Source organism: Podarcis vaucheri (assembly GCF_965113315.1).
Source record: "Podarcis vaucheri genome assembly, chromosome: 1".
Taxonomy (NCBI): Eukaryota; Metazoa; Chordata; class Lepidosauria; order Squamata; family Lacertidae; genus Podarcis; species Podarcis vaucheri.
In genome coordinates this window covers 86,254,361-86,279,010 of record NC_138759.1, presented here as the reverse complement: position 1 = coordinate 86,279,010, position 24,650 = coordinate 86,254,361, and the positions used below count along the sequence as shown (strand labels likewise).

The window sequence follows — 24,650 nt, the reverse complement described above, 5'->3', positions numbered from 1 at the left end:
AGACCTCAAAAAAGGAGATATTTCATTGATGATGCATGAGAATGTGAACCCAAGATCCCTGACATCTGTCTAAGATAAAAATTTAAAACTATTAACCATCTGTTTTGGAGGGCAATAGGGCAAGGAGGGCAAGAGGTGAGCTGGTAATTAAGGTTCCTTGTTGAGACAAATGTAAGATATATGACTACTTATTTGTCATTTATAGATAGAAGAATATATAGCTTTTTGTATCCCATAAAAGGCAATAGGAAATGGGTGTATCTTTTAGGATTGGTTATAGCAATCAGCCAATAGGAAATTCAACCAGGCTGATTGGACAGAGGCAGCCAAAGGAGGAGCAAGGGGGCTGGGCTGAGGGAATATAAGTGCTGGCCATAATGGCAGGAGCGCAGGCCAGAGCTTGGTAACCATATACCACTGTGCCTCTCATTTATTTGTCTGACAAATAAATTATTATTTTAATTTCTCTATTGCTGCGTTGAATATTTCATTCCAGCTAAGCGTTAACCACAAGCAGGGTGCTACAAGATCAAGTTGTGACACCATGCTGCCAGTAGATTAATGTGCTAATAGACCATAGCTATAGCCTGCTTTGGCAATTGTAGCTAATCTTGCAGCACGAATCACAAGGTATGTTGAGGAAATGAAATATGTTTAACATATCTGCTGACTGTTGTTTATTTGCATAAACACTTGGTAAATCTTAGGTGTGAAGAGCTGTAGCACCAAGAACACAGAAGATATTCAGTCTTTCCATTCCATCTGCCTAGTTTCCACTCACAAGTGTGTCACTTTTGCAAAATATATATTTGATTGTCAGGATACTTTTCCTGCATGTACTGGAAACAATTTCAGAATTATGTGAGCATGCCCTCAGGTTTGTTTGTTTGTTTGTTTTACATGTTCAACATTTTAGGAGTGTGGGTTTGTTTGTGATGTCCATGAAGTTTTTGACCATATGAGCATCATTGAACTGGGTAGATGTGTGTGTGTGTTTTTAAAATGTGCAGAAGGATGTATATCTGCATCCAGGCCCATCAGTTGTAACATACGACGAGCTGCCTGTACAGAGAACTGGATCAAGGCCCTAGTCCTTGGAACAACAGTTCATCCAATGTTCCCATGGGGCTTTATCAAGCTAGAGAGATATGTGGTGTGCAAAATAATGTTCCAGATTAAGGCCAATACAAACAAGAAAATCAAATGATCAAACTTTTATTTGGACAAGTAGGGGTGCATGTTGGAATTTCACCCCAAGACTTTGTGTTTGTCCTAGCCAGCAATAAACTTTTTACAAAGGCAAAGTGGTACAGTTTAGTGTTCAGGTACCTGTGGCCCTAAAGCAGTCTCCAGCAGCCATAGCTGAGTTCTGCTCAGGCTTTGAAATGACTCCTTCCTGCTTCAGCTCTTCAGTAGAACTTAGGCCTCCGAAACACATTTAGTTCTCACAGGACAGGCCCCCAACTTTCCTTTCAGCTCTTTGTGCTGGCTCCTTGACCTTCCTTCTCCAACACTTTGGTTTGCTTTTCTCAACTATAACAGATTCCTGGAGCTTTGCTCCTGACCTAGAGAACTAAATGTTGAAGACTCATGTCACAGGACCAGACTTCTGGAAAGTTCTGTTCTGTAGAAGGCAACATCTCAGAGAGACTCCAAGGCTGAGAGGAGGCTACCCTCTGCAAGGCCCAACAGATTGCTAGGCTTTGCAGACTGAACAAGGTAGGCCAAGAGATACTTTTGATATTCATTTGCATCCTGGACCTTATTCCAGACAGTGTTGTAAATAATCTGTGTGTTAGAGGCAACAAACATTCAGTTTTGAGCAACCATTTTGTGAAAATCTCCGTTAACCCTTATTCTATCATAATGGTAAAGACAGAAACATAATCTTCAACATATTTTACAGGGATAACAATTTATAACAAGAAAACTTTTAGCCACAAAAATTATAACTTAGGGTGGGGGCTCAGATCCATACTTTTGCTTTCTGTGACAAGGGAGTCTCTAAACCCAACTACAGTGGTGCCTCGCAAGACGAAAATAATCCGTTCCGCGAGTCTCTTCGTCTAGCGGTTTTTTCGTCTTGCAAAGCAACCCTATTAGCGGATTAGCGCTATTAGCGGTTTAGCGGCTATTAAAGGCTTAGCGGCTTAGCGGCTAAAAGGCTATTAGCAGCTTAGCAGCTTAGAAAAAGGGGGGAGCGAAAAAAATCGCAAGACTCGCAAGACGTTTTCGTCTTGCGAAGCAAGCCCATAGGGAAATTCGTCTTGCGAAGCGCATCGAAAAACGGAAAACCCTTTCGTCTAGCGGGTTTTTCGTCTTGCGAGGCATTCGTCTTGTGGGGCACCACTGTATATGTTAAAAAAGTGAGATACAGTAGTACCTTGGTTTGCAACCATTTTGGATTACAACCACGTTAAACCCGGAAGTGTGTGTCCCTTTTTTAGGATTACAACCCATTTTTTTGGATTACAACCCCTTTTTTTTGGGGGGGAGGCCCAATTGGCAAAAGCACACCTTGGGTTACAACCTGTATTGGTTTACAACCGGACCTCCAGAACGGATTATGGTTGTAAACCAAGGTACCACTGTAATCTCTCCCCCCAAATAATGGGAGGGTCCCCTTATTCTTCCATTCATTCATATTCACCTCTATTTTTCTTGCTCCATCACTTTTTTTCATTTCCCAAGATTTCCTAGGTTTCCTTTCTTCTCTGTTGTTTTTTATTCCTTACTCTCTCTCTGTTAATTCTTACTTTTTTCTTCTATCTTTCATGTTCTTTCAGTTACTAAAAGTTCAGGAGAGAACAGTGTACCAGCTGCTTGTTCAGTGGGACAAGAATCTTAGAGTAAACCCCGGTGCTATGTTGAATGCAACTCATAGATTGCCTTGGACCTAATCTTCCACCTTTTTTTTTAAAAAAAGTGTGGTTGTGAATCTATCACCACACATCTGGTTGGACATATATTTGCCATTGCTTATTTTTTTACACAATAATTTAATTTCACAGCACCAAAATGAAAAAGCACTTTAACACAATTTTTAAAAACAAAAACCAGGGGTCCCCCCTCCCATTAAGCAGCATTTTAGTACAGTTTCTTTCCCACCTAATTTGCTATTAAACACTTCTAATCTGCTGTCTCCACACACAAGACCATGTCAAGCTCACCAGAATGGGAAGATAGTGAAAATGTATACTGACAAAAATAGTGTTGCACTCCTGAAATCTGAAAATTGCAAGCGTACAAAATTGCACATGCAGCTTACAATAGTAGAGCAATGGTTGTGTAGTGCTAGGAGCTACCAGCCTTAGACATACCCAAATACATCTGAGTTCAGTGGAAACTACTGCATCGTAAATATGCTTAAGATTGCAGCCTAGTAAGAGTGCGCTTAACACATTCTTGAGTTGGTTTGTTTTTAGAAAAAGGCAGTAAATTAAATCTCCTAGGACAGAAATCTAGAGTGATCTATTCTTCAGTTTTCAAAAACACTTGTGCTGGTATGGGCTTCCTAATTAGACCACTGTGGAGTAGGAGTAATGGCCTATTTGGGATGTGCTGATGTTTGAGTTAGTAACATCACTAATTCTAAATTAATTTTTTTTAACTTATATTATGTTTGTACCCCCGCCTTTCTTCCATCCCAGAGTTCAAGGTGTAATGTACATGGAGTTCTTGTCCGATCTCCCATCAAAGCAGTGTTAGAAACTGAAATATGAAAGCTAGGAGCTAAATGGCACCTTAAACCTAGGTTATGGGCGCAAAAACAGAATGTCTAGGCGAGCTTTTTTTATAACAAGAATACAAAGCTGAAAATGAACGAACTGCAGCTAAAATTTTACATTCATTTTTCACATGGTCTAGTCCTTCCTCTGCCCACCCCCCAAATATTCTTAAGAGGGTCTGTTCTCCAGTATTCAGAGAGTAGCTGGAAGTGGGGAGGCAGAAAAAGGTCCTCCTTTCCTTCCAATCTGCAGTTTTAATCTGAAATTTTAGGCGTAGTACTGCACCCAGAGCTCAGAAACTTTGCACTAATGAAATTCCCTGTTGCAAAATGTGCCTAGAACAATGGGAGTTTCAAACACTGTATCAAAGTACTGACTAGACTCAAACTAACTTTGGTTTGACAAGGTTTTGTATCATATTCCCTTCAGACCATACCTTGGAAGCACATCTACCTTCTGTTACACAACCTTGTTATTCGTCTTTAAAAGATCCTTCACGTAATACTTGCCTTTCTGCAATTTGCATTGGCTTTGTAGGGCTTCAAACCACTACTTTTGGTTTAATCCACAATGGTTATGATTCCAAAAAACAAAGCGTGTAGTGTACACAGACAGGAATATTACTGCAGTAGCTCTTAGCTCTAAACAGCTCCCGAGTATATAAAACTTTAAGCTGGAAGCTACTATTGCAAAAACAGTGGATAAATTTGGTGTTTGCATTAAAAAGGTGCCTGTGGATTAGGAGATTGCAACTAAGTGCTATGTGGAGTTTATTAGTTGGGTGTGTGGGTGTGTAACTAGAGATGTGCAGTTGAAAGCTCTTAGCAGAGTGGAATCCACAGAATTCAGATTCCAAATTGGAGTTACTGGATCTCATCTGGGAAAATCAAGATTTGGATAGAATCATGAGTCCACTTTACAGTGGATTCCTTTATGAGATGGTCTGAGTGCTACAGCACTTCCTCTGTTCCCATTTTTTTTAGGACCCAGGGAAGTCTTCCAGCCATCCACAGCCTGGAGTGGTTAGCAGGGCTTCTTGCCACTCTCACTCTCAGAGTGAATTATGCAACAGAAACTTGGCTAACAATGTGCAAACACTTTAAAGAACAGGACACGATGGACTTAGATCCATCCCCATCCCCATGTAGTACAGTGGTACCTCGGGTTTAGAACTTAATTCGTTCCAGAGGTCCATTTTTAACCTGAAACTGTTCTTAACCTGAAGCACTTTAGCTAATGGGGCCTCCCACTGCTGCTGTGCCGCCGCCACACAATTTCTGTTCTCATCCTGAAGCAAAGTTCTTAACCCGAGGTACTACTTCTGGGTTAGTGGAGTCTGTAACCTGAAGCGTCTGTAACCTGAGGTACCACTGTACTGGGACAGACTGGACTTTAATGGGTCTGTCTACCTCTAGAGATCAAGTAAGCTTAGAAGGTTTGATTTTGACAGATTGCTGTGGAGAAGAGTTAATTACTGTGCTAGAGAAGTGGAATTAGGAACTACTGTAGCTGCTTTCTGGTAGCCCATATATGCAGCTCAAAGCCTCCATTGTTGATGAACTAGAATCAGACATATTTTTTTACTGTAACATGACATCAAATGAGTGTAACATGATGAGATTAGTTGTCACCTGCTTTCACAGATGCTAATAGATGTTAAGAGGCGTCCATAACATTGGTTGAATTCCACATGGAAGCCACTGTTCTCTGATGCATGTCACATGGCTTGGACTTGCAAGCTGAGATTCCTGCATCGCAGGGGAATTGGAGTGGATGACCCTTGGGAAACATTCCAACTCTACAATTTTATTAACCTATGCAAATATGAGGGTGAGTCAGATAGCTTGGGTAGTTTGCTGATTGCAGGGGAAGGCTTACATAATCTGCCCTGACCACATGGTTGCAAAATTCAAACACCATGTGGAATTGTATTGCAGAAAGATGACTTCCACATGGGGGCATGTGTAAAGCACAAGCAGCAGGAATTCCACCAGCCATATAAATTCTGATGCCCGTTGTCACTTTTGGAAAATGGCAACAATCTTTACCTAATCAGAAAGGAGGGAAAATATGTAAACTTTACATGATCAGCAAGTGGGGGGCGGGAATAACATTCTATTACTTCCAACAGTCTATAAATTCCAAAAACAATCTCCCATGTACTTCAGCAGTTATCACCAGTACATTGATTACAGCTGCACTGTGATGTTGGGATTTTTCGAGGATGTCAAGACTTGTAGGTATTGATGGGTCCCCACAAATGTAAGAGTCTAGCTGGATCAGGTCAAAAACTCATCTAGCCTAGCATCCTGTTCTCACAGTGGCCGTGGATGGCTGACGGATGCCCACAAGTGGTACATGTGAGCAGAAAAGCACTCTCCCTGCTTGTATTCCACAGCATCTAGTAGACATACTACCTCTACTATAAGTAACACAGCCATTGTAGCTAGAAGCCATGGAGAGACTTATCCTCCATTAATTTGTGCACACCCCTTTTAAAGCCATGCAAGTCAGTGGTTATTACATTTCCTAGCAGCAAATTCAGTAGTTTTCATGTGTGCTATGAAGAAGTATTCTATTTTGTGTGTTTCTTGTACTACTTTATTCAATCTTCTTTATGGCATTTTTTTGCCCCTTATGAAAGCAATCAAGTCCATTCCCTCATCTCCTGTCTTCTGAGCTAAACATTTCTAGATGAAATTTATTTTCTAGACTCTTTACTGTTGGGTTTTTCCGTGGTAGTTTTAGCAACCCTCAAGAGTCCTCTTTATTACCCTGTTGATCTTGTTAGCCTTCTCAGTGGCTTTTGATACTTTGGATCAGATGGGAAGAACAGCTAGCTTTTTGGAGCTGGCTTTTCAGTATTTTTCCTTTTTTGTTTCCCCACCCTCAAAGAGTTGTTGTTTGTGATGCTCTTTGGCTTGGGGTGTTCCAGAAGACTTTTTCTCATTAATGCTGCTTAATGTCTACATCATCTATGAAGGCACTGGGACAGCCTTGGAATTCTGTATCACTAGCTAGACAGACAGGACTGACAGGCTGACACAACCAATGTCTGGAGGTTGTGAAGGAGTGGACTAGAGGGGAAAAGCCAAACGGATCCAGACAAGATACTGATGGTGGGATAAACCTAGGCTGTGGAAGTGATTAGTGTGTCCATGATGGATGTGGTGGAGATATCCAGATTTGAATACATCTGTATCTATAATTCTGGATCCAACTCCTGGATAAGGAAGTATTGGTGGTAACCAGAGGAAACTTTTACCAATGGTGACTATTACATAGACTCTGCTTTTTGGACGTACTCCCCTACATTTACACATGCTTTTATAGCTTGACCACTACAATGTGGCCTGTGGTGTTTCCATTTAAGATCACCAAGAAGCTGCAGTAATATGTTCTTGCTCATCTCCTGATGGACTCTAGGAGGCATTAGCATATTCAGTTACTCTTGTGGCCTCTGCACTGTCATTCTGTTAGCTTCCAGGGCCAATTCATGGGACTTACCTTTAAAGCTCCTCAGGGCCTGAGACTTGACATGCCTTTGGAGCCATCTCTCCTTGCATCAATCCAATAAAGAGCCTTGGTTCAGTATATCTGAAGGAGCATCTCCACCCCCATTGCTCAGTCTGGACACCGAAGTCTCCTCTGAGGGTCTTCTGGTGGCTCCCACACCTTGAGAAGTGAAGTTACAGGGAACCAGGCAGAGGGCCATCTTGGCAGTGGCGCCCTCCCATCAGATGTCAAGGAGCTAAAGAACTACATAATTTTAGAATAAATCTGAAGGCAGCCCTATATCGGGAAGTTGTTAATGTTTGCTGTTTTACTATGCTTTTATATGCACTGTAAGCTGCCCAGAGTGGCTGGGGAAACCCAGCCAGATGGGTGGGGTATAAATAATACCCCTTGTATCTTCACTTTATGAAGTCCAAACATCAGCTGTTAAGAGAAGGGCCTTTCTGCTTTTTAAAAAGCTGTAAGACTTACTGGTTTAACTGCTTACTCTTTAGCAAGCTGTGGTCTCTTTAACTCACATGTGTTGTTTTTAATTCTGCAGTTAATTGGTTAGCAGCACGAGGGCAACTGACATGCAGAAACCAGAGACATCCCCCCCCCCGTAAGTTCTAGAAGTAAGATTGGGTGGGCTATCTTTCTACAAAGATAGGTTCTCCGCACCATTGGTAGAGAACCTCTTCCACTAAACTAGAAGCCCTCTGTTGTATCCCTTCACTATGGCATTGAGACTTCTTAATATAGAGACACTGTGGCTGCTGTCTTCTTTTCTTAATAATAATCATTTTCTGGTTTGGCACTCCAGATATGTTGTCCAGTTCTAAACATTCTGGTGGTATCTCAGTCCATCTATTGCCATATGACTTTATAGAAGTCAGCAACTACCGACTCCTGTGCCAAATCCTGCCTTTAGAGAGGTGGCTCCTGGCCCCTTCAGTTACCAGCTTTAGAGGTGGAGCATTGGCCAGCCACCCATCGTGATCTTCTTAGTGTTCTGCAGGAAGACTAGGTATTCACCAGAGATTTATAGAAGCTACATTGTGATCTGAGACGTTTGGTAGGCTCCCAGCTCAAAGGCCCACGGAAGCATGGATTTTTCTAATACGGGTAATCCTCTCATGGAGATACATTAAAATGCTACCTAATGAATAAAGACCGATGTAAGTTTTCTCTTATTCTTCACCTATGTAGGTTAACATGCAGCTTGATCAGCCGTCCATATTCTGCCGCTAAAGCCCTGTATGGTATAGGGTTACACATGCTGAAGGACACACAAGATTGTGAACATTGTTTCTACCCACGTGGTCAGCAAATGACCTTCATGCTGGCACTCCTCTTGAAAAACTAGAAAAGGCTCAAACGGAAGAGGATAAAAAGTGGGGAGTGCATTTCAAGGCAGCACAAAAACCTGCAAGATTTAACTGGCCTGACAGCATGCTGCTTATTCAGAGCCGTTTACAAAGCACACTGGTGTGTTTGGTAACCAAGAGAACACAAAAGCACTGGCCCAATAAAATATTTTTATGTGCTCTTGACATTCTCTCCCCCCCCCCCAAGTTTTCCTTCCCTTGGCACTTATTTTGAGGGAAGAACTAGCATGGATTAGATGTCAAAAGACAGAGCTCCCCGAGTTCTGAGCTCTCCCAGTATCCCTGGCAGAATGGTTAAGGCTACAGAATGTCAAATGCCAGGGACTTGTGCATTCTCCATGGCTGAACAGAAGTGGCTTGGCAGTTACTTCCTCTCCCTTTCTCCACTGCTCAGTCCCTCTGCCAACAACACCCCTTACCCCATTTCATTTTACAACTTTGGACTTTTTACCCTCCAGCACTTTCCTGCTGAAGCACTTTTCTCACGCTGCATCACTGCCAAAGCATTACAAATTCCATGACATTATGGAATTACTTCATGAGCAGAAGTTAATGCAAATTGAGAAAGTTTGCCAGACCTTTTTCCCCCTCTCTTCAATATGACTACTGCATTCCGGTCACGTAATTAGGTTTCTTCATGGTACGTTTTGTATCTAGAATTCACGAGCTCGCTGGTCTTAGTTAAGTACAAAGATTGTTTTGTGAAGAGAAGGCAGGAAATGTGTGGGGTAGATCCAGCAAATGAAGCTTTGGTTCCAATGGCAAGGCCTGAAAAGTATCAGGATTCATTCCAAAGCAGCAGAGACGACTATTTTTCACAGGTCATTCAAAACTATGTAGGCGAGAGGTTGGTTAAAGCAGAACCAAGGTAAGAGAATGACAGCTACACCTACCTCACCCTCCTTATTGGAGAATGTCAAACCCCTCCTCTCAGTCATTTTGGTTAGAGAACAGTTCAACTGAGTAGCTCTGCCTAAACCTGCAAAGTGCTTAGGACAAAGGGAGAGCTGCTCTTTCCTTTCAGGAATCGAGGAAGGGGATAAATTCCGGTTCAACTGCTCTAAACACCCTAGGTCAGAGGAGAGAATACCCTTGGGCAGAATAGTGCAGAAAAGAACATCTGGTCTGGGTGCTGAATGAAGCCAGTCTTTGTTCTTCACATAAGATGATGAACAGCCAAACTCTGGAACACTATTTCCATCCCCCCCTTTGCGAGCAGCTTCTTATAGAAGCATCTGGAAGCCTCCCTGAAGTGAATAGGTCCATGAGGTGAGGGGTGTGTGGCTGTGAAGAGACTTCTCCATCCAGCGAAGTCCTCCAAAATCCACTTGCTTCTCAGTGGATCTTCATTCTCTGCCAGGTTTTCTTTCACCAGCCAGTAAGCAATTGGGTATTGAGCTCTGGGGCAGGTGCAAATAACACCTCTGCAGTCTGGATGTTTTTACACGGCATTTTATTGTGGGGGAGGAACTATTATGCCTGCCTGGTTACAGAAGTGTTGGGAAGGATAGGCAGGCAGGAAGGCAGGGTCACCAACCCATGTTAGGAGGGCACACTTAACTAATGGTCCTGCTGTTAGTCACCCAATCATGGGCACCCTGAATCTCTCAGTTCCTGCCTCCCCTCTCCCCCAATGGGATCAATATGCCTGTCATTTTAAGCCTCACAGGCTCTGGAATGTCATCCCAGGCCCTTCAGGTGCTCCATCTTGCAACTGCTCTTTCAGAAGCTGCAGGAAACCCACGAGCTATTAAACAAGTGTGGCAGGCTGATGGACCCTCTAGATGCTGTTGGACTGCAGCTCCCATCATCTCTGATCATTGGCCATGTCTGGTTGGGGCTGACAGAAGTCGTAGTCCAACCGCTTCTGGAGGGCCAGTTTTCCACTAGCGTGCTAAACAGACAAGAGATGCTCTTCCATCATGCCAGTCAAAACTGCTTTTGCTTCTTTTTCCTTTATGCTGGTTATAGGCATTTTTAAGGATGCTGGTACTATATTGGTAACGTCACTTATTTGGGGATGGCTAGGACTATGCACAAAGCATTACTACTTCACCATAATTCAGAGTGGTGGCAAGGTTGTGGCTTGTTATTGCAGAAACACTCAGGAATGCTGGCACTATGGTTTCTTAGTAGTGTAGGGTCTTCAGGGGCATTGGAAGGGGCTTCTGTCGGAAGGCTGATTATTTTAAGGTAAGTCAGGAGCGCTGGTGCTGTTTTTCACTGGAGATTCTCATATGCTAATGTGTTACTGCTGGGTGCTTAGAAGCGCTGTCACAGCGATATCCTACTGTAGGGTCTCTCTTGGGACACTGCAGGGAGATTGTTACAGCAGTTTCTCTTGCAAGCACCGAAAACTTGGTTGGCGGCTTCTCCTAGCACCTAAGCATGCCTATCAGAGATTGCCACTGCATCACTGTTTGCCCTCCTGTTATTTTTATGGTCATTTTATGAGCACAGTATTGTGCATGCTCATTAGCTCCTAAAAGGATCACGCGGCGCTAGGATGTTACTGCGGGGGTTTGCAAGTGCTGAGTCAGTGGAACTAGCTTGTTAATGTCTTACATTCTACTGCTCTGTAAACATCTGTTATTGCAGGCTTGCATATGGTCCTTTTGTTACAGTAGGTTGGCAGAGGAGTTTGCGGGACTTTCCCGTAAGTAGATGACGTTTGCATACGGGGGTTCAATATTTGGGGCGGTGGGGGGGGGAATGCTCAGAGTCAGATTTGCACTATTTTGTTCTTGCAGGATCACTGAAGTATTGTGGCTGGTGGGGATTGTAAGAATTTTTTGACCCCAGCCCTCTTTCCACTGATTTTGGAAGCATGAAGTAGGATCTCTCCAGGGGATGCCTGGCCATGAGCCAACAACTTTTCCCCCAGCGGAAGAAAGGGAAAGTGAAGAGGCGAGATCTTGCCTCTGTGTATGGTGGTGGGGAGGAACAATGTAGGACCCAAGGTTGTAGTTGGGGAATTAAGCAGAGCTGCAAATAAAGGAAGAGGAGATGACTTCAAGAAGGGTGGGACTCTGCATTGAATAGGACCCCCCCCCAAAAAAGGAGGATGTGAGCCCATTCAAGGGTGTGAATGGGGTGTGTGTGTGTGGCACTTACCAGAGATGGCACCAGATGGTGCCACGCTCCTTCCTGAGGGAGACAGCAGCCACTTGAGAAAGACTGTAGGAAATAGGGTGTTTGTGTAATAATGCAAACCCCCGTGGTGAGTTGGGAGAAAGGGAAGGCTAATTTAGGAGCAGGGGCAGGCAAGGCTCCCTCTCCGGAGCAGGCCCAGGCTCAGCTCCAGACGGAGGGAGCCGTATCTCCAAGGCTATTTGAAATGTGAGAGGAAGTGGGCCACAGGGTAGTGTGGGGAGTCGATGCCCAGCACCTGGCAGATGCCTAGCAACTTGAGGCAGGCCTCGCGGCGGCTAGAGCTGGCACAAGCCACGTTGCAGTAGGGCTCCTCGTACTCGCTGGACACGAGCTCGTCATCGAGCAGGTTGAGGCGGATGACGCCGCGCTCATGCAGCGCCTGGAGCGTCTCCAGGCTGGCCGTGGACTTGAGGGCCTGCAGGTGCTGCGACACCAAGCACATCACTCCCACCAGGTGCATGCGGGGGCGAGAGCGAGCAGGCAGGAGGGGGACCACCCCGCAGGCAACCATGACGGAGGCCAGCATGATGTCCACGCCGTAGATCTCCTGAATCCAGTCGCGGAGGTAGAAGCCGCCCATGCGGGGGTTGATCTCGATGAGCTTGGGGCCGGATGCGGTCAGCTTCAGCTCCACGTTGAACACGCCGTCGGTGAGGCCGCAGCCTAAGCAGCACTGGTAGGCAGCGCGGATGAGCTGCGCCTCACGGTCAGGGGGCAGGCAGGTGGGCATGCAGGCTGCCGTTTCGGTGAAGTTGGGCACCCGGGTGGGCCCGTTGTCAGAGACAAAAGCCCCCAGCATCCGCCCTTCGTACATCACCAGATCCACGTCGTGCTCGGTGCCGGAGACATACTCCATCAACAGCATGGCGTTGCCCCAGCCCAGCCCGATGCCCGGGTGGTCTGAGTCATCCTGCAGGTCCCTGGAGATCTTGTCAAAGTGCAGGTGGCACTGCTGTGCATCCTCCACCAGTTTGACCCCCACAGCCCCGGCCCCATACTCTAGCTTCATGACCCCAGGGAAGCTGATGTGGCTCGCAGCCCGCTCCACATCCGTGTGGCTCTCTAGGTGGCAGCAGGGCACGGCATAGAGCGCTGCCGAGGGCCAGCGAGCCCCCTCTTTGCGACGGCGCAGCAAGTGCAGGTGAGTGCGGCTCTTCTGCTTGGCCACGCGCATGGCTGTCGGGGAGCTGCAGCGCAAGCCCAGCCCTTCGCACACCAGTGCCGTCAGGACCATGCAGTCGTCCCAGTAGGAGAGGCAGCCGTCCAGATGCAGGCCCCGCTCCTGCACAAGCCCCAGCAGCCTCTGGGCATGCTCTTCATCCCTCTTGTGGTCTGTGGTGTCATAGTGGATGAAGGTCTGCACCAGCTGGGAGGCAAAGTGGTTGGGGTCGGACTCCACCAGGTGGATCTGGGGATGGGAAAGATCAGAAAGAGAGCGAGAAAGAAAGAGGGGGGTGGGGTGGAGATGGGGAGAGAGAGAGAGAGAGAGAGAGTGGGGTAGGAGAGAGGTAGGAGTGGGAGCAGGGACGGGGAAGAAGGAAGGGCAGACACAGAAGGGCAGAGATGCAGAGAAGATGGGAGAAAAATCAGAGATGCATCACTACTGACAGTACCAGAGAAGGACAGCTCCTTGGGACCAGGCACGGCACAACAGCCCCCTAGGGTGTAGGCTCCAATCTATGGGCAGCAACTCCCCATCTTGCAGGCATCCCATTTGTGCTCAGGTGGGACAGCTTCCATTGGAACCCACAGGTTTGGCGGCAGGGGAGGGAGACAGGATCTGATCCTTCCCTACATGCCTGCTTCAGCAACAAGAGAATTTAGAATGAGGAGACATTGTCCTCTAGGTGTAGGAGGAGGAGGTGCTGGGGAAGGACCCCGGCTGGCAAGAGGGCGGAAACAAAAAGCTGAGCCAGGTGGTTGCATGGGGGTGTGTGCAAAAGGGAGTCACTCTTCTGCTCTGTGTGTCCACTGTGCCTCCTTAAACTGGATTCAGTTTGCATCAGGGAGGTGCCTCCATTCAGCTCATTGGGCTTTGTGAGCCATAAGCATATCCATTGTGTGCCTTTAAGGCTTACGTTACACTGCTTAATATAAATAGCTTAAGTAAATAACTAAACAAACAAACAAACAAATAAGCCGAGTGGATGGGTAAGGCAGCCTTAACGGTTTCACTGCTGATGATTTTAGCAGGGACATATAGCAACTCCAGAGACATGGGGACATCCAAGCAGGCTCCCCCCCCCCCCACCACTTTAAAGTAACTCCAGAGCACAGCCATTTTCCAGGAGAATAAAGCACACAGACTGTCCCATTGTGAAGACCGTAGCTGTTGACATAGACTCTGGTCAACATGTTTTGTTCAGGGTCTGAACTGCAAAATGGCAGCAAGACTCCAACAGGGGCAAATTCAGCCCTCAGAGGAATAAACTGGCATCAAGGCACTTGGGCTTTTGAAAGAAAAATGGGACTAGTTGCTGCTGGCTAAACCACCAGCTGTCTCCTCCTGCCAATTTAGTTTTCATTTCATTACAACATCACCCCCCCCCCCACACACACATACTATCCCCATATCTATTCTGCTTGTCAGTCTCCCGCCTATTCAGAGGGGGGCCCCTTTGTGGCTCCAAAGGTAATCTAGAGGTCCCAGAAACAGGATAACCCAGGACAGTTCATTCTTGAAACTGCACTGTACACCCATGTCCTCCAAAGGAGACAATAACCAGCATGGTTATGTCCCAGCACCAAGAACGGAACAGGGTTTCTCTTCTGAGTTTGGAGAAGCCACAAAACTACAATGTTTAGGAAGGTAAGAATGAAAGTCACTTGGAGACCTTTAGTTAACAAGTGACTAACAAGTCTAATAAATAATGATACAAGGGATGGGAGAGGCAAAGCAGGGGTATTTCATTGAAAAAGTTATTTTTATGCATCCCTGCGGCCTCAGCTGTAAGGTTCCCATCCCATTTCCTTTAGCCTGTGACTTTAAACAGCTGCACACTGTGGTGGAGAAGCAGTGACAGAAGACGCTTCAGCCTCTGAAGCCTCCTGGCTGCTATAGAAGGCCAGGAACAAGGAAGCAAGTGCTGCTTGGCAGTGGGCAGGTCACATCCCACAGTGGCCGATTCTGGAGCCAGACTGGGATCTTGGGGATCCAGAACCCGCACAGCAGTCGTGCCTCATGTTTGCTTCCTACCATTTTTAAATGGAGGCAAGATGTGGTTAAGAAAGAAGCAGACCTGGCTACGCCTGAAATCCTCAAGAACTCACTTCCATCCCCAGTGACTTGTCCAACTTAAAACTTGGTTCCAGACTGGGCTGTCCGATGCCCTGCTCGAAGTAATCCTGATAACATGGCCAGCCTCAAGAATAGCATGACCGGGGAGCAGCAATGCAGCAAGCAGGCCAGCTCCACTGGCGTAAGTGCATAGCACAAGGGCGAGCCCTTTTGATGGGCAGGGGGGCTGCGCCTTTCTCCCCTCTCTGTGCTTAGATGGCACCCATAAAGTTTATATTATATGGACGGGGGCTTTAGGGGGGTGCTGCTCTAGTTAGTCCATCCTGCAGCCTGTGGGGGGCTGCATGGCTCCGGTTTCCGCATCTTACTTTTAGCCCGTAGTCCCTGGCTGCCTCCCAGACGAACTTTTTGCTGACTCCGCCGGCCCCAATGACCAACACGTGTTTGCCCTCCATCAGGTGGCACTGCGTGCGACGCATCATCGTCTCCACCAGGGGGCGTGCTGCCTCGCCCGCTGGAGCCCCCACCACCCGGCCCATGGACTCGAAGACGGAGCAGGTCTCTAGGCACAGCTGCGAGTTCATCTCCAGGGCCACCAACTGCAGCACCTGTTCCTCTGAGCTTAGGAGAAAATCTACACCTGGAGAAAGGAGAAGCAGAGGAGGCCCAGTCAATCAAGAACATGTGGCTGAAGATCACTGAACTTCTGGTCAGCTCAACCATTAGCCAAATCCCAAGGGTGAGTTGATGGAGCTCCTGCATTATACGTATGAGCAGCCCTGGTAGGATCTGCTCAAAAGGTCCATCTCATCCAGCATCCCCACAGGAAACCAGCAGTACTCTTCTGTCACCCACTAGGATCTGATAACTGAGCATCCCACCCTGCTTTCTGAACATGGTGCTTTTCACAGGGCCAACAGGACAGAATTATCCTCCAAAAAATTATTTTATTTTTAATTCCTTCCCTAATAATTCCTAATGTGGAATTTGCACTTTTCACTACTGTTGCACACACTGAGAAGCTGTGCCGCTGCTGCTGTACCTCTCACCCCGCCTGCCCCATCCGTTTCCTCGCCTGCTGTCAGGCCAAATTTGCAGCTGCTTCTGGCTCTCTTGCCTTAGAGGTTGGCAGCTGGCAGCAACCCTCTTCCTAGGAGCAGCTGGACCAGCCCCTCATTCCGTAAAGGCTGGAGGATTAGACATTGGGCCAATAGGGAACATCTCTCATCGAAATGAACTATTGGGCCAAATGTGTCATAAAGACAGAAAAGGAATGAAAGAGAAGAAACCACAAAGGTGCACTAAGAACAATGGATTAATCCAAGTATGGGGAACCTGTGGTCCTCCAGATGTTGTTAGACTCCAACTCCCATTAGCCCCAGCCAGAATGGTCAAGGGGTGAGAAATCAATAAATAAAATAAGCAAGGGGAGAAGAGTGTGCATGCAGCTTTTGTACATCTGCAGGCCACTGCCATCAGGCAGTGAGTGAGAGAGAATGAAAAAGTTTTGTACGGTACAAGTCATACAGTGGGAAATAAATCTAAATGAGAATTAATGGTTTCTGGTAAGCTGGTCAATGAGATCAAAATGTAACCAACGGGCGGCAACTAGGTTTGTCATTTTTTGTTTGGTTTTAGGAAGAATGATTCCCATAGGAACCTGTTGCTCAAGAATTTTATTGAGGCAAAAAGTTCAGAGAAGGCATTACAGCAGAAGTTTCCACAATAGCAACTCAGGCTCCATCACTGTGCTGCAGAAACGTAAGGGATTGGTTCTTGCACTACCAGAAACATACACTGAAGATATTGGGGAATCATTACTTAAGACAGTTTCATGTCCACATCAGAGGCCGGAACAAAAAGGTGTATGCATCTCTGGGGTTGTGGGATTTCAGGGTCCCAACCTGCTACTGATTCAAAAGGAGAAATTCAGCACCACACTTTGCCAATCATTCTGCCAGTGCAAGGATTTCTGAACACAAGGGCTTGGCAAGGACTTCCCCATGGCTGATTAAAATTGAGTTTTGCTTGCTGGTGCATGGCTAAGTGCAGCTGCTTTGCACTGCTGCCCCACAGCTGATGGAGACTGGGCTTGAGGAACGCTGAGAGCCTCATGCTATTCTGGGCATCGAAAGTGCAGGGCCCCACAGTGTCTTAGAAGCAGCCTCCGTAATGACTTGACAGGGTAACTCACCAATGATGTCGGTTTGTGCTCGGCGACCACCTCGTTGCTCAACTGACAGGCCAGCTTCCATGTCCATGAAGGCCTTCATGGCTGCTTCAGCCTTCTGCTTTATCTGGGCATGAATGGCTGCAATCTGAGCCTCATCCTTTAGTCCCCACTGACGCAGACTGCTCTCTAAAGTCTGGGGCACTGTGGCCTGGTGCTTCAGGGGCTTGTCTGCCCGGCCCACACCACACACCACCTGAAAGAGAACCAAAAAAATGCATGCAGTCTCTCTGGGCTGCTGTCATTCAAGTATCTGTTCCTCCAGTTAGTCTTAACATCTCCATACCAACAGTCCAAACTGGAATTGCTCTACTTTCTTCTGTTCATACAGTGGGTTATGGTTGTGTGCATGCAAGGTGTCTGTGGGATTTTGTGCCGTGATCTATGATTTCTGGAGTCTTTCCAGGTGAAGGTTAGAGACTGTGAGTGGGACAGTTGATAAAATAAGCTACCCTGGTTCCAAACAAGACATTATTTTGGAGTCGAAAGATCACCCAAATCTACCAATACCAATCCGTGTTTGTGTGTCTTCCCCACAAAACAGTTTAAAACTAGGCAGAGCCACTTATTTCCTTGCCCTCAACCAACAATTTATTCCCCTGAAAACAGGTAAGAGGAACGGACTACAGTACAGGGCTACAATTTTTCTGCCAGTGAGGATTCCTTGGGATTTCTTCCCCCAATCTGTAGTGGAGCTCTGGGCTTTGGTTACCTTGCTCAGCAGAGGCTGGTCTTTTCGGGATCTGCAGACAACAGCGCATATTCGGACTGCTAGATTGGGCTGTGGAGATGAATTGCCTGGAATCGGATATGTAGGAGAGGGAGGGAGAGGGAGATAGAATATATCAGAGAGGCAAATTGATAGGAGTGGGGCATGTGGAGGGGAGTGAAAAGAAGAAGGGGTGCCTCCAGACTGTCATCATTTTGCAGGAGGGATTCAAGTGCATGATGGCACTTTAGCCTTGCATGTTTACAAGGAACCAAAGGGCTCTATTGGCTTAGCACAACAAATGCACTTTTAAAAGAAATACTTTCTGTGGTTTGGAAAGTGACAGTGTGGGATAAACAAATGACCGGTGGAAAGACATGTAAATACCCCAAATGCCAATCGGGGATGAATGCAGGACAAATTGCCCTTGATGTATAACCACCCCATACACAACTAAGAACACTTGTCAATAAAGACCAGATGTAATCAAACCTCTGCATAAGCTTTCTGCAAGCAATTTGGGATGAATGTTCAGTAAACAGGTCATCAGAAGAGGGCCAAAGTCTGGAGTACAATCAACAATGCAACATGCCCCTGAAGGATTACAGTGGTGCCTCGCAAGACGAAATTAATCCGTTCCGCGAGTCTCTTCGTCTAGCGGTTTTTTCGTCTTGCAAAGCAACCCTATTAGCGGATTAGCGCTATTAGCGGTTTAGCGGCTATTAAAGGCTTAGCGGATTAGCGGATTAGAAAAAGGGGGGAAAGCAAAAAAAAATCGGAACACTCGCAAGACGTTTTCGTCTTGCAAAGCAAGCCCATAGGGAAAATCATCTTGCGAAGCAGCTCAAAAACGGAAAACCCTTTCGTCTAGCGGGTTTTCCGTCTTGCAAGGCATTCGTCTTGCGGGGCACCACTGTATCAGATTCCAATATGGTAGCTTCCCCAACCTGCCCATGCCATCTTTTGCCCACTTAGATCCCTTCAGGAAATAGCTGGTTCAAGGCAATTCTTTCAGATGCTCTGGAGTGGGCAAGAGATGACATGAAGCAGTCAATGGGAGTGACTCACTTGTGGAGTAAACTATCATAATTGTGGGCGCTAATTTGGAGGACAGTTCATTATGTGGACCGACCTCAGTGAGAAGGGATGAAAATATATCCCTTACATGGGGAGCCGTTCGTGTCAGGAGGGCCAGGCCGGACCACATGAGCAGTGGGAATGAAGGCCTCCAGCAAAATGCTCTCTTCCTCTTCCAGGGTCTCCAGCAGCGTGAGGACAGCTTGAAGGACGCATCCCTGTTCTGACTTAGCATGGAATGACACAGCTTGGGCTCCGTTCCAGCGCCAGCCTGATGGTTTTACCACCACCTATAAGGAAGAACAATAGAGACAAACACTTAGGCTCAGAGGATTATCTTGGCTCAAATTCCAGGAGTGAGGAACCTGAGGCCCTCCACATGTTGCTTTACTGCAAGTTGCACCAGCCCTGACCAATGGCCATGCTAGTTGGGGCTGATGGGAGGGCCATCAGTTGGCAACCCCTGTCCCGGATACAGGAAGTGCACTGCTCTTGCCATATAATAACGCACCTTTCCAAACCTCCTGTTTGTAGCTTTCCATCTGAGGTTCAGGGCTCCTCACCTGGCTATAGGACTCCATGGCGCCACTCTGCAGGAAGGCTGCTATTTCCTCCTGCAGCAGGTTGTCCTGCCCCTCACGGCCGCTCAGCTCCACCATGCGGACACGCTGCTCCTCTGTCACACTTCGCAGAGGCAGCGGGCGCTTGAAGGTGAAGGCCAGGGTGGGGGGCACAGCCACGCATGCCTGCTGGTCCATCAGCTGGCGGGTCAGGAGCTTGTCCTCCAGCAGCCGAGCTAGCTCTCCTGAGCCCCCCGTGGGGCAGTCGAGGTCTCGGGCCAGTTCTGCTGCCGACTGGCCCTGCACCTTGCAGGGCCCAAAGCAGCCAGTGAAGTAGGTGACACGGCGCGGGGGTGCAAACTCTTCCAGGGTTGTGCGGCCGCCAAGTTCAAAGGTCACGGCCTTGAAGACCAGCAAGGACGACTCTCCCGGGTGGGATTCTGATGGTGCCTTGGAGAGCCAGGCTGGCGACAGGCAGAGCAGCATGTTACCTGGGGAGGAGAAGGCAGAGAGCAAACCCAGCCCATGAGCGTGTGCAAGATAAGACTCACACAGCAGAGAAACGTGCCCTGAGCTGGACCAGGGTGGCAAAAATCTCTCCCCTGCTCAAGGTTCTGGGAGGGGTTGCCAAAATGTGGCAGCCTGCGCGACAGTCGCGTCAGAGTAATCAGCAGCAGCTGGGAGACTTGGCGCCTTACATGCTCTCAGTGCAGTCAACACCCTGATTATCTGCCCCAACAACTGCCTTGGAGCCAACTAAGCGGGAGTATATCTTATTCTGGCTTTCTGGAAAGTGTTACTCTGTCACGCTTTCCCATAAGTCACCTATGAATGGAGAGAGATTGAACAGGGGAAAGGAAATGGAATCATCTGTTGTGACATCATTAGCACCTCTTCTACATTTCCTCCCCATCAGTAGCCAGTGGCACTAATGCTCCATTTATATCACATTAGCAAAACTGGTCTGTTCATAATGCCAGTGCTTTTAGGGCTTACCGAGGTGACAAGTCAAATTTTACCCTCTAGAATAGGCATGGGGGAACCAGTGGCTCTCCAGATGTTGCTGAAGTACAACGCCCATCACCTCTGTTAGCAATGCAGACTGGGAGTGATGGGATTTGAAGTCCCAGCAACCCTCTGGAGGGCCAGAGATTGCCCAGTCCTGCTCTAGAACCACAGACTTGGCAGGGAACTTGGAGGACTTCTAGTGCACCCCACTGAAGAGTCTGACCGATGGCTGTCCCACCTCTGCTTAAATACCTCCAGTGAAGAAAGAGTCCACCATCTCCTAAGACAAGTTTGCTCCACTGTCCCAACAGCTTTTACTGCATCAGGACATGTCTCCTAATGCTTAGCTGAAATCTGCTTCCTTGCAATTTCCACCCTCTGGAGCAACAGAGAACATGTCTACTCAGTCTTCTGTGTGACAGCCCTCCAGGTATTTGAAAACTGCTATCATGTCTCCCCTTAATCTTCTCCAGGTAAAATACACCCAGCCTTCTCCACCAGCCTTCACCATTCTGGTCACCCTCTCTGGAACACAACCCAATTTTAATATTTTAAATCTTTAATGCATTTTAATCTTTCAGGGGTTCCCCCCCCCATCCGAAACTAGTAAGTAATGTGGTATTCAATCCAAAGTTGAGGAGGGGAGCATGCCCAAAATATAGAAGATAAGACAAAACCTTCAACTATAAATGCATTACTTTACAAAGTTGAAGGTTATTGCCTGTGTGTGTGTGTGTGTATGTATGTGTGTGTATGTGCTTCTTTTGTTTTGGTTTCTCATTTTATGCATTGGCTATCTGAAACTAAACCCACACCCTTTTGTTTACCTCCAGTTCCATGGCAACAGATGGAAGGGTGAGGCATTTCCTTTGACCCACAGAAAAGATATTCATCATGCAAAGTAAAAGTAAACTAAGAGAAACTCTTCACCATCACGCTCTCCCTTACTGAGATACTATGTGTGTGTTAACCCACAGCACTGGGGGCGGGGAGAAGCACGTCTTATCTTCTAAGCCAGCCATACCTGGAACTGAGCTGTCAGATTATCAGTTTTGGTCCATTAAGACAGAGTTTCAAAATCCTCCAGTTTTGTAACCAAATTCTCATACTCTGGCAGCGGGGAGGCAAAGAGGAAAAAACCTTCCCTCACACAGCAGCACTATAAGCCACTTCACCTCCAATGAAGTGCCTTGCAGTAACGCAGCTGCTCCATCCTTCAGAAATGTCTCACCTCGGGCAGCAGTAACCTGAGGCATATCCACTGTCCCTCATACCTAATCCAATTTAAAGGGATGCAGAGTTCTTAATTCTCTTAGGCCGCATTCACACCATACATTTGAAGCATTTTGATGCCATGTTACTCAGAAGTGGCTTCCCCAAAAGAATTCTGGGAGCTGTAGTTTGTTATGGATTTTGAGAAGAGAACCCATTCCCCTCCCAGAGCTACAGTGCCAGAGTTCCCTGTGAAGAGGGATCTATAGTTTAACCACTCTGGGAGGGGAGTGGGGCATCCTAACAACCCTCAGCACCCTTAGCTAGGCATGGCCAAACATGGCCCTCCAAGTGTTTTGGGACTACAACTCCCATCATCCCTAGCTAACAGGACCAGTGGTCAGGGATGATGGGAACTGTAGTCCCAAAACAGTTGGAGGGCCAAGTTTGGCCATGCCTAAGGGCCTTAGCAAATGACACCTCCCAAAATTCTTTGGGGGAAGCAAGCCATGACTATTTAAAGTGGTATCATAGTGCTTTAAATGTATGGTGTGAATGTGGCCTTAGGGAAACTTTGCCCTTTTCCACTTTGCCAGCAGCACTGTGAGAGGCATGCAGCCCTCACTTTACCTCTAGACGTTGGTCATTTTCAGATGGAACACAGGAAGTAGCTTTATACCAAGCCAGGCCACTGTTACATCTAACTCAAAATTGTCACAACACTGACTGCCAATAGCTCTTTAGGATTCAGACAGGGGACATTCCCAGCCCTACCTGAAGATGCTGGGGATTCAACGTGGGTTCAGGGATCATGCAAAGCAGATGTTCTAGCCACTGAGCTACAGCCTTCCAAAGGGCAGTCCCTACTCTCAGTCTCCCAAACTGATCATGTGGAACCTCAGGATTCCTGATAGTTGCAGGGAGGGAGCTGTGTGTATGATCGGCATTTGTAGAAGCTGTACCGTCAGCGTAACACACAGAGGCTGAATGGGGACAGCATATGCAACCCTACTTTCTTTGTACATGTACTGTAGTCTGTCAGAAGACCTAAACGGGGGGGGGGGGGGACGGACCCTTTCCTCATACTCTGCTGCTGTAGGGAAGCAGCACATGCAGAACCCTCCCCTAACAGTCGGGGCAACAACTGCACTAGAGAATGAAAAAGATATTCCCACCTGTGTCGCACACTTACGCTTGAGATTCACCAGCCATGTTGGGAACGGCTATTTTAGCTGGTACCAAAATTAGCGGCTATGCTGGGCAAATCTATTTCTAAACATATATGTGTCGGGCAGCACAAAAGACCTTGTCTTTGTACAGAGGTCACCAGGTTCCCATACCATGACAATACTTGGGAGAATCAAACCACATGGAATTAAGACACACAGGGAGAAGTGGAGGTAAAGTAGGAAGGAGCCCTCTCATCACACAGTGACCATGGAGGGCTCTGGACATCAAGCTGGACTGCAGGACCAAAAGACTTTCGGGTGCAGACCTTTCTATTATTAAGACTCATTTCCTTGCCACCTTAGCAGATAGATGATTGAAAGCTACGAGGCCACAGAAGCCACTCTGTCAGCTGGGAAAGAGACTGAATAATTTCAGTTCTACAAGTGCTCATAGGTTGGGCTAGTTATTAGCTCTAGGAAACCACAGCACTTTCAGAACATAAAAAAGGAGGGGGGCATTATTTGGATACGCCCTGCTCTCAAGCCACACCTTTAATTTTCCCTGCAACTGGGAGCTGTCCAGTCTGGCTTCAAAATACAGAGGTCACCTTTTGAACGATCTCTCTCTCTCTCTCTCTCTCTCTCTCTCTCTCTCTCTCTCACACACACACACACACACACACACACAATTCTAGTTTAAACAGCAACATAAAAATATGATGGTGTCTTAATTGCAAGCAGATTGTGTGCATTTTAGAGGCTGGATTTCCATGCCCTGAACACAGAAATGGTACCTGATCCTTTCCCAGAACCCAATGTTGCATGTGTATTCTGCCATTGAGAATCCGGCACTTTTAAAGTGTGAATTAGCCCTCGGAATCCCAGCAGAAATGGTGCCAGAGCATTCACTGATCCGAACAAAGAGTTGCCAAGCCCTATGGGAGGCTGAAGGGTGGAGGGATTGTGCCTTGGTGTGGGAGGTTGGAGAGTTGACCTTCTGGTTTATTCCAGCCCTGTTCTTCTATATGCACTTTAGCCAGCAGGAAATCTGAGCAGCTCAGCTGCCACATGAGCTCTGGTTACCACCAGCCCGTCTCGGCCTCTGAGAAGAGACGGGAAGAATGCCAGGAATACAGTGCAGCAGCTGCCCAAGAGAGTCTCTAAGAAGCATGCACAGCCAGATAGCTTGGTTGAGACAGGATTGCAGCTAGAGACAGCATTCTGATGAATTTCAGGCACTGGGTTTGTAATGAAGTGGTCTGTTACAATGTACTTGTAAATACAATAATTATATTGCAGGCTCAGATATATAAATCAAAATTTGTCATGACTGAATCCGATTTCACTGGGTTGGGGGAAAAGATCCAATCCAGTGCACATGTCACTTCAATAAGGCTGAGAGAGCAATAGTTTGTTTTTATCTATCAAGTTGCCTGTTTTGTTTGTATAGGAATTCTGATTGCAAATTCCCCATCTTCTGGAACTGCCTCTATGCTGAGCATAGAGTTGACTTGTTTTTAATAAGGCTTTTGCATGCCACTGATCAAAAAGTCAGCTTCCATTACTTTTTCTCACAATGGAACAGCTGCACCGTTTCCTCAGGCGTAGGTAACCCATAATCCAGCTCTTCCAGCCTACAGTTTGGTAATGGCCTCCAAAGATTGTGCTCTAACCATTTCCTTC

The 24,650-nt window shown here is 46.9% G+C and overlaps 1 protein-coding gene and 1 long non-coding RNA gene across 3 annotated transcripts in view; one reads left to right on the top strand and one right to left on the bottom strand.

Annotated features, from left to right (window-relative positions):
• Positions 1-1,160: 1,160 nt before the first annotated feature.
• On the top strand, positions 1,161-12,070 carry LOC309526797. The gene is made up of 3 exons (XR_014216922.1): positions 1,161-1,719; positions 8,047-11,879; positions 11,939-12,070. It is a non-coding gene; the product is annotated as an uncharacterized lncRNA (long non-coding RNA).
• The window catches only part of CARNS1 (carnosine synthase 1), a 32,831-nt gene continuing 18,228 nt past the window's right edge, over positions 10,048-24,650 (bottom strand). For both annotated transcript variants that reach the window (XM_082211269.1, XM_082211270.1), the window contains exons 5-10: positions 19,582-20,069; positions 19,107-19,308; positions 17,945-18,030; positions 17,197-17,428; positions 15,371-15,642; positions 10,048-13,172 (exon numbers count right to left, since the gene is read on the bottom strand). In XM_082211269.1, the coding sequence (XP_082067395.1) occupies positions 11,940-13,172; positions 15,371-15,642; positions 17,197-17,428; positions 17,945-18,030; positions 19,107-19,308; positions 19,582-20,069 (2,513 nt within the window). In that variant the 3' untranslated portion in view covers positions 10,048-11,939. The remainder of the gene's footprint in view (positions 13,173-15,370; positions 15,643-17,196; positions 17,429-17,944; positions 18,031-19,106; positions 19,309-19,581; positions 20,070-24,650) is intronic.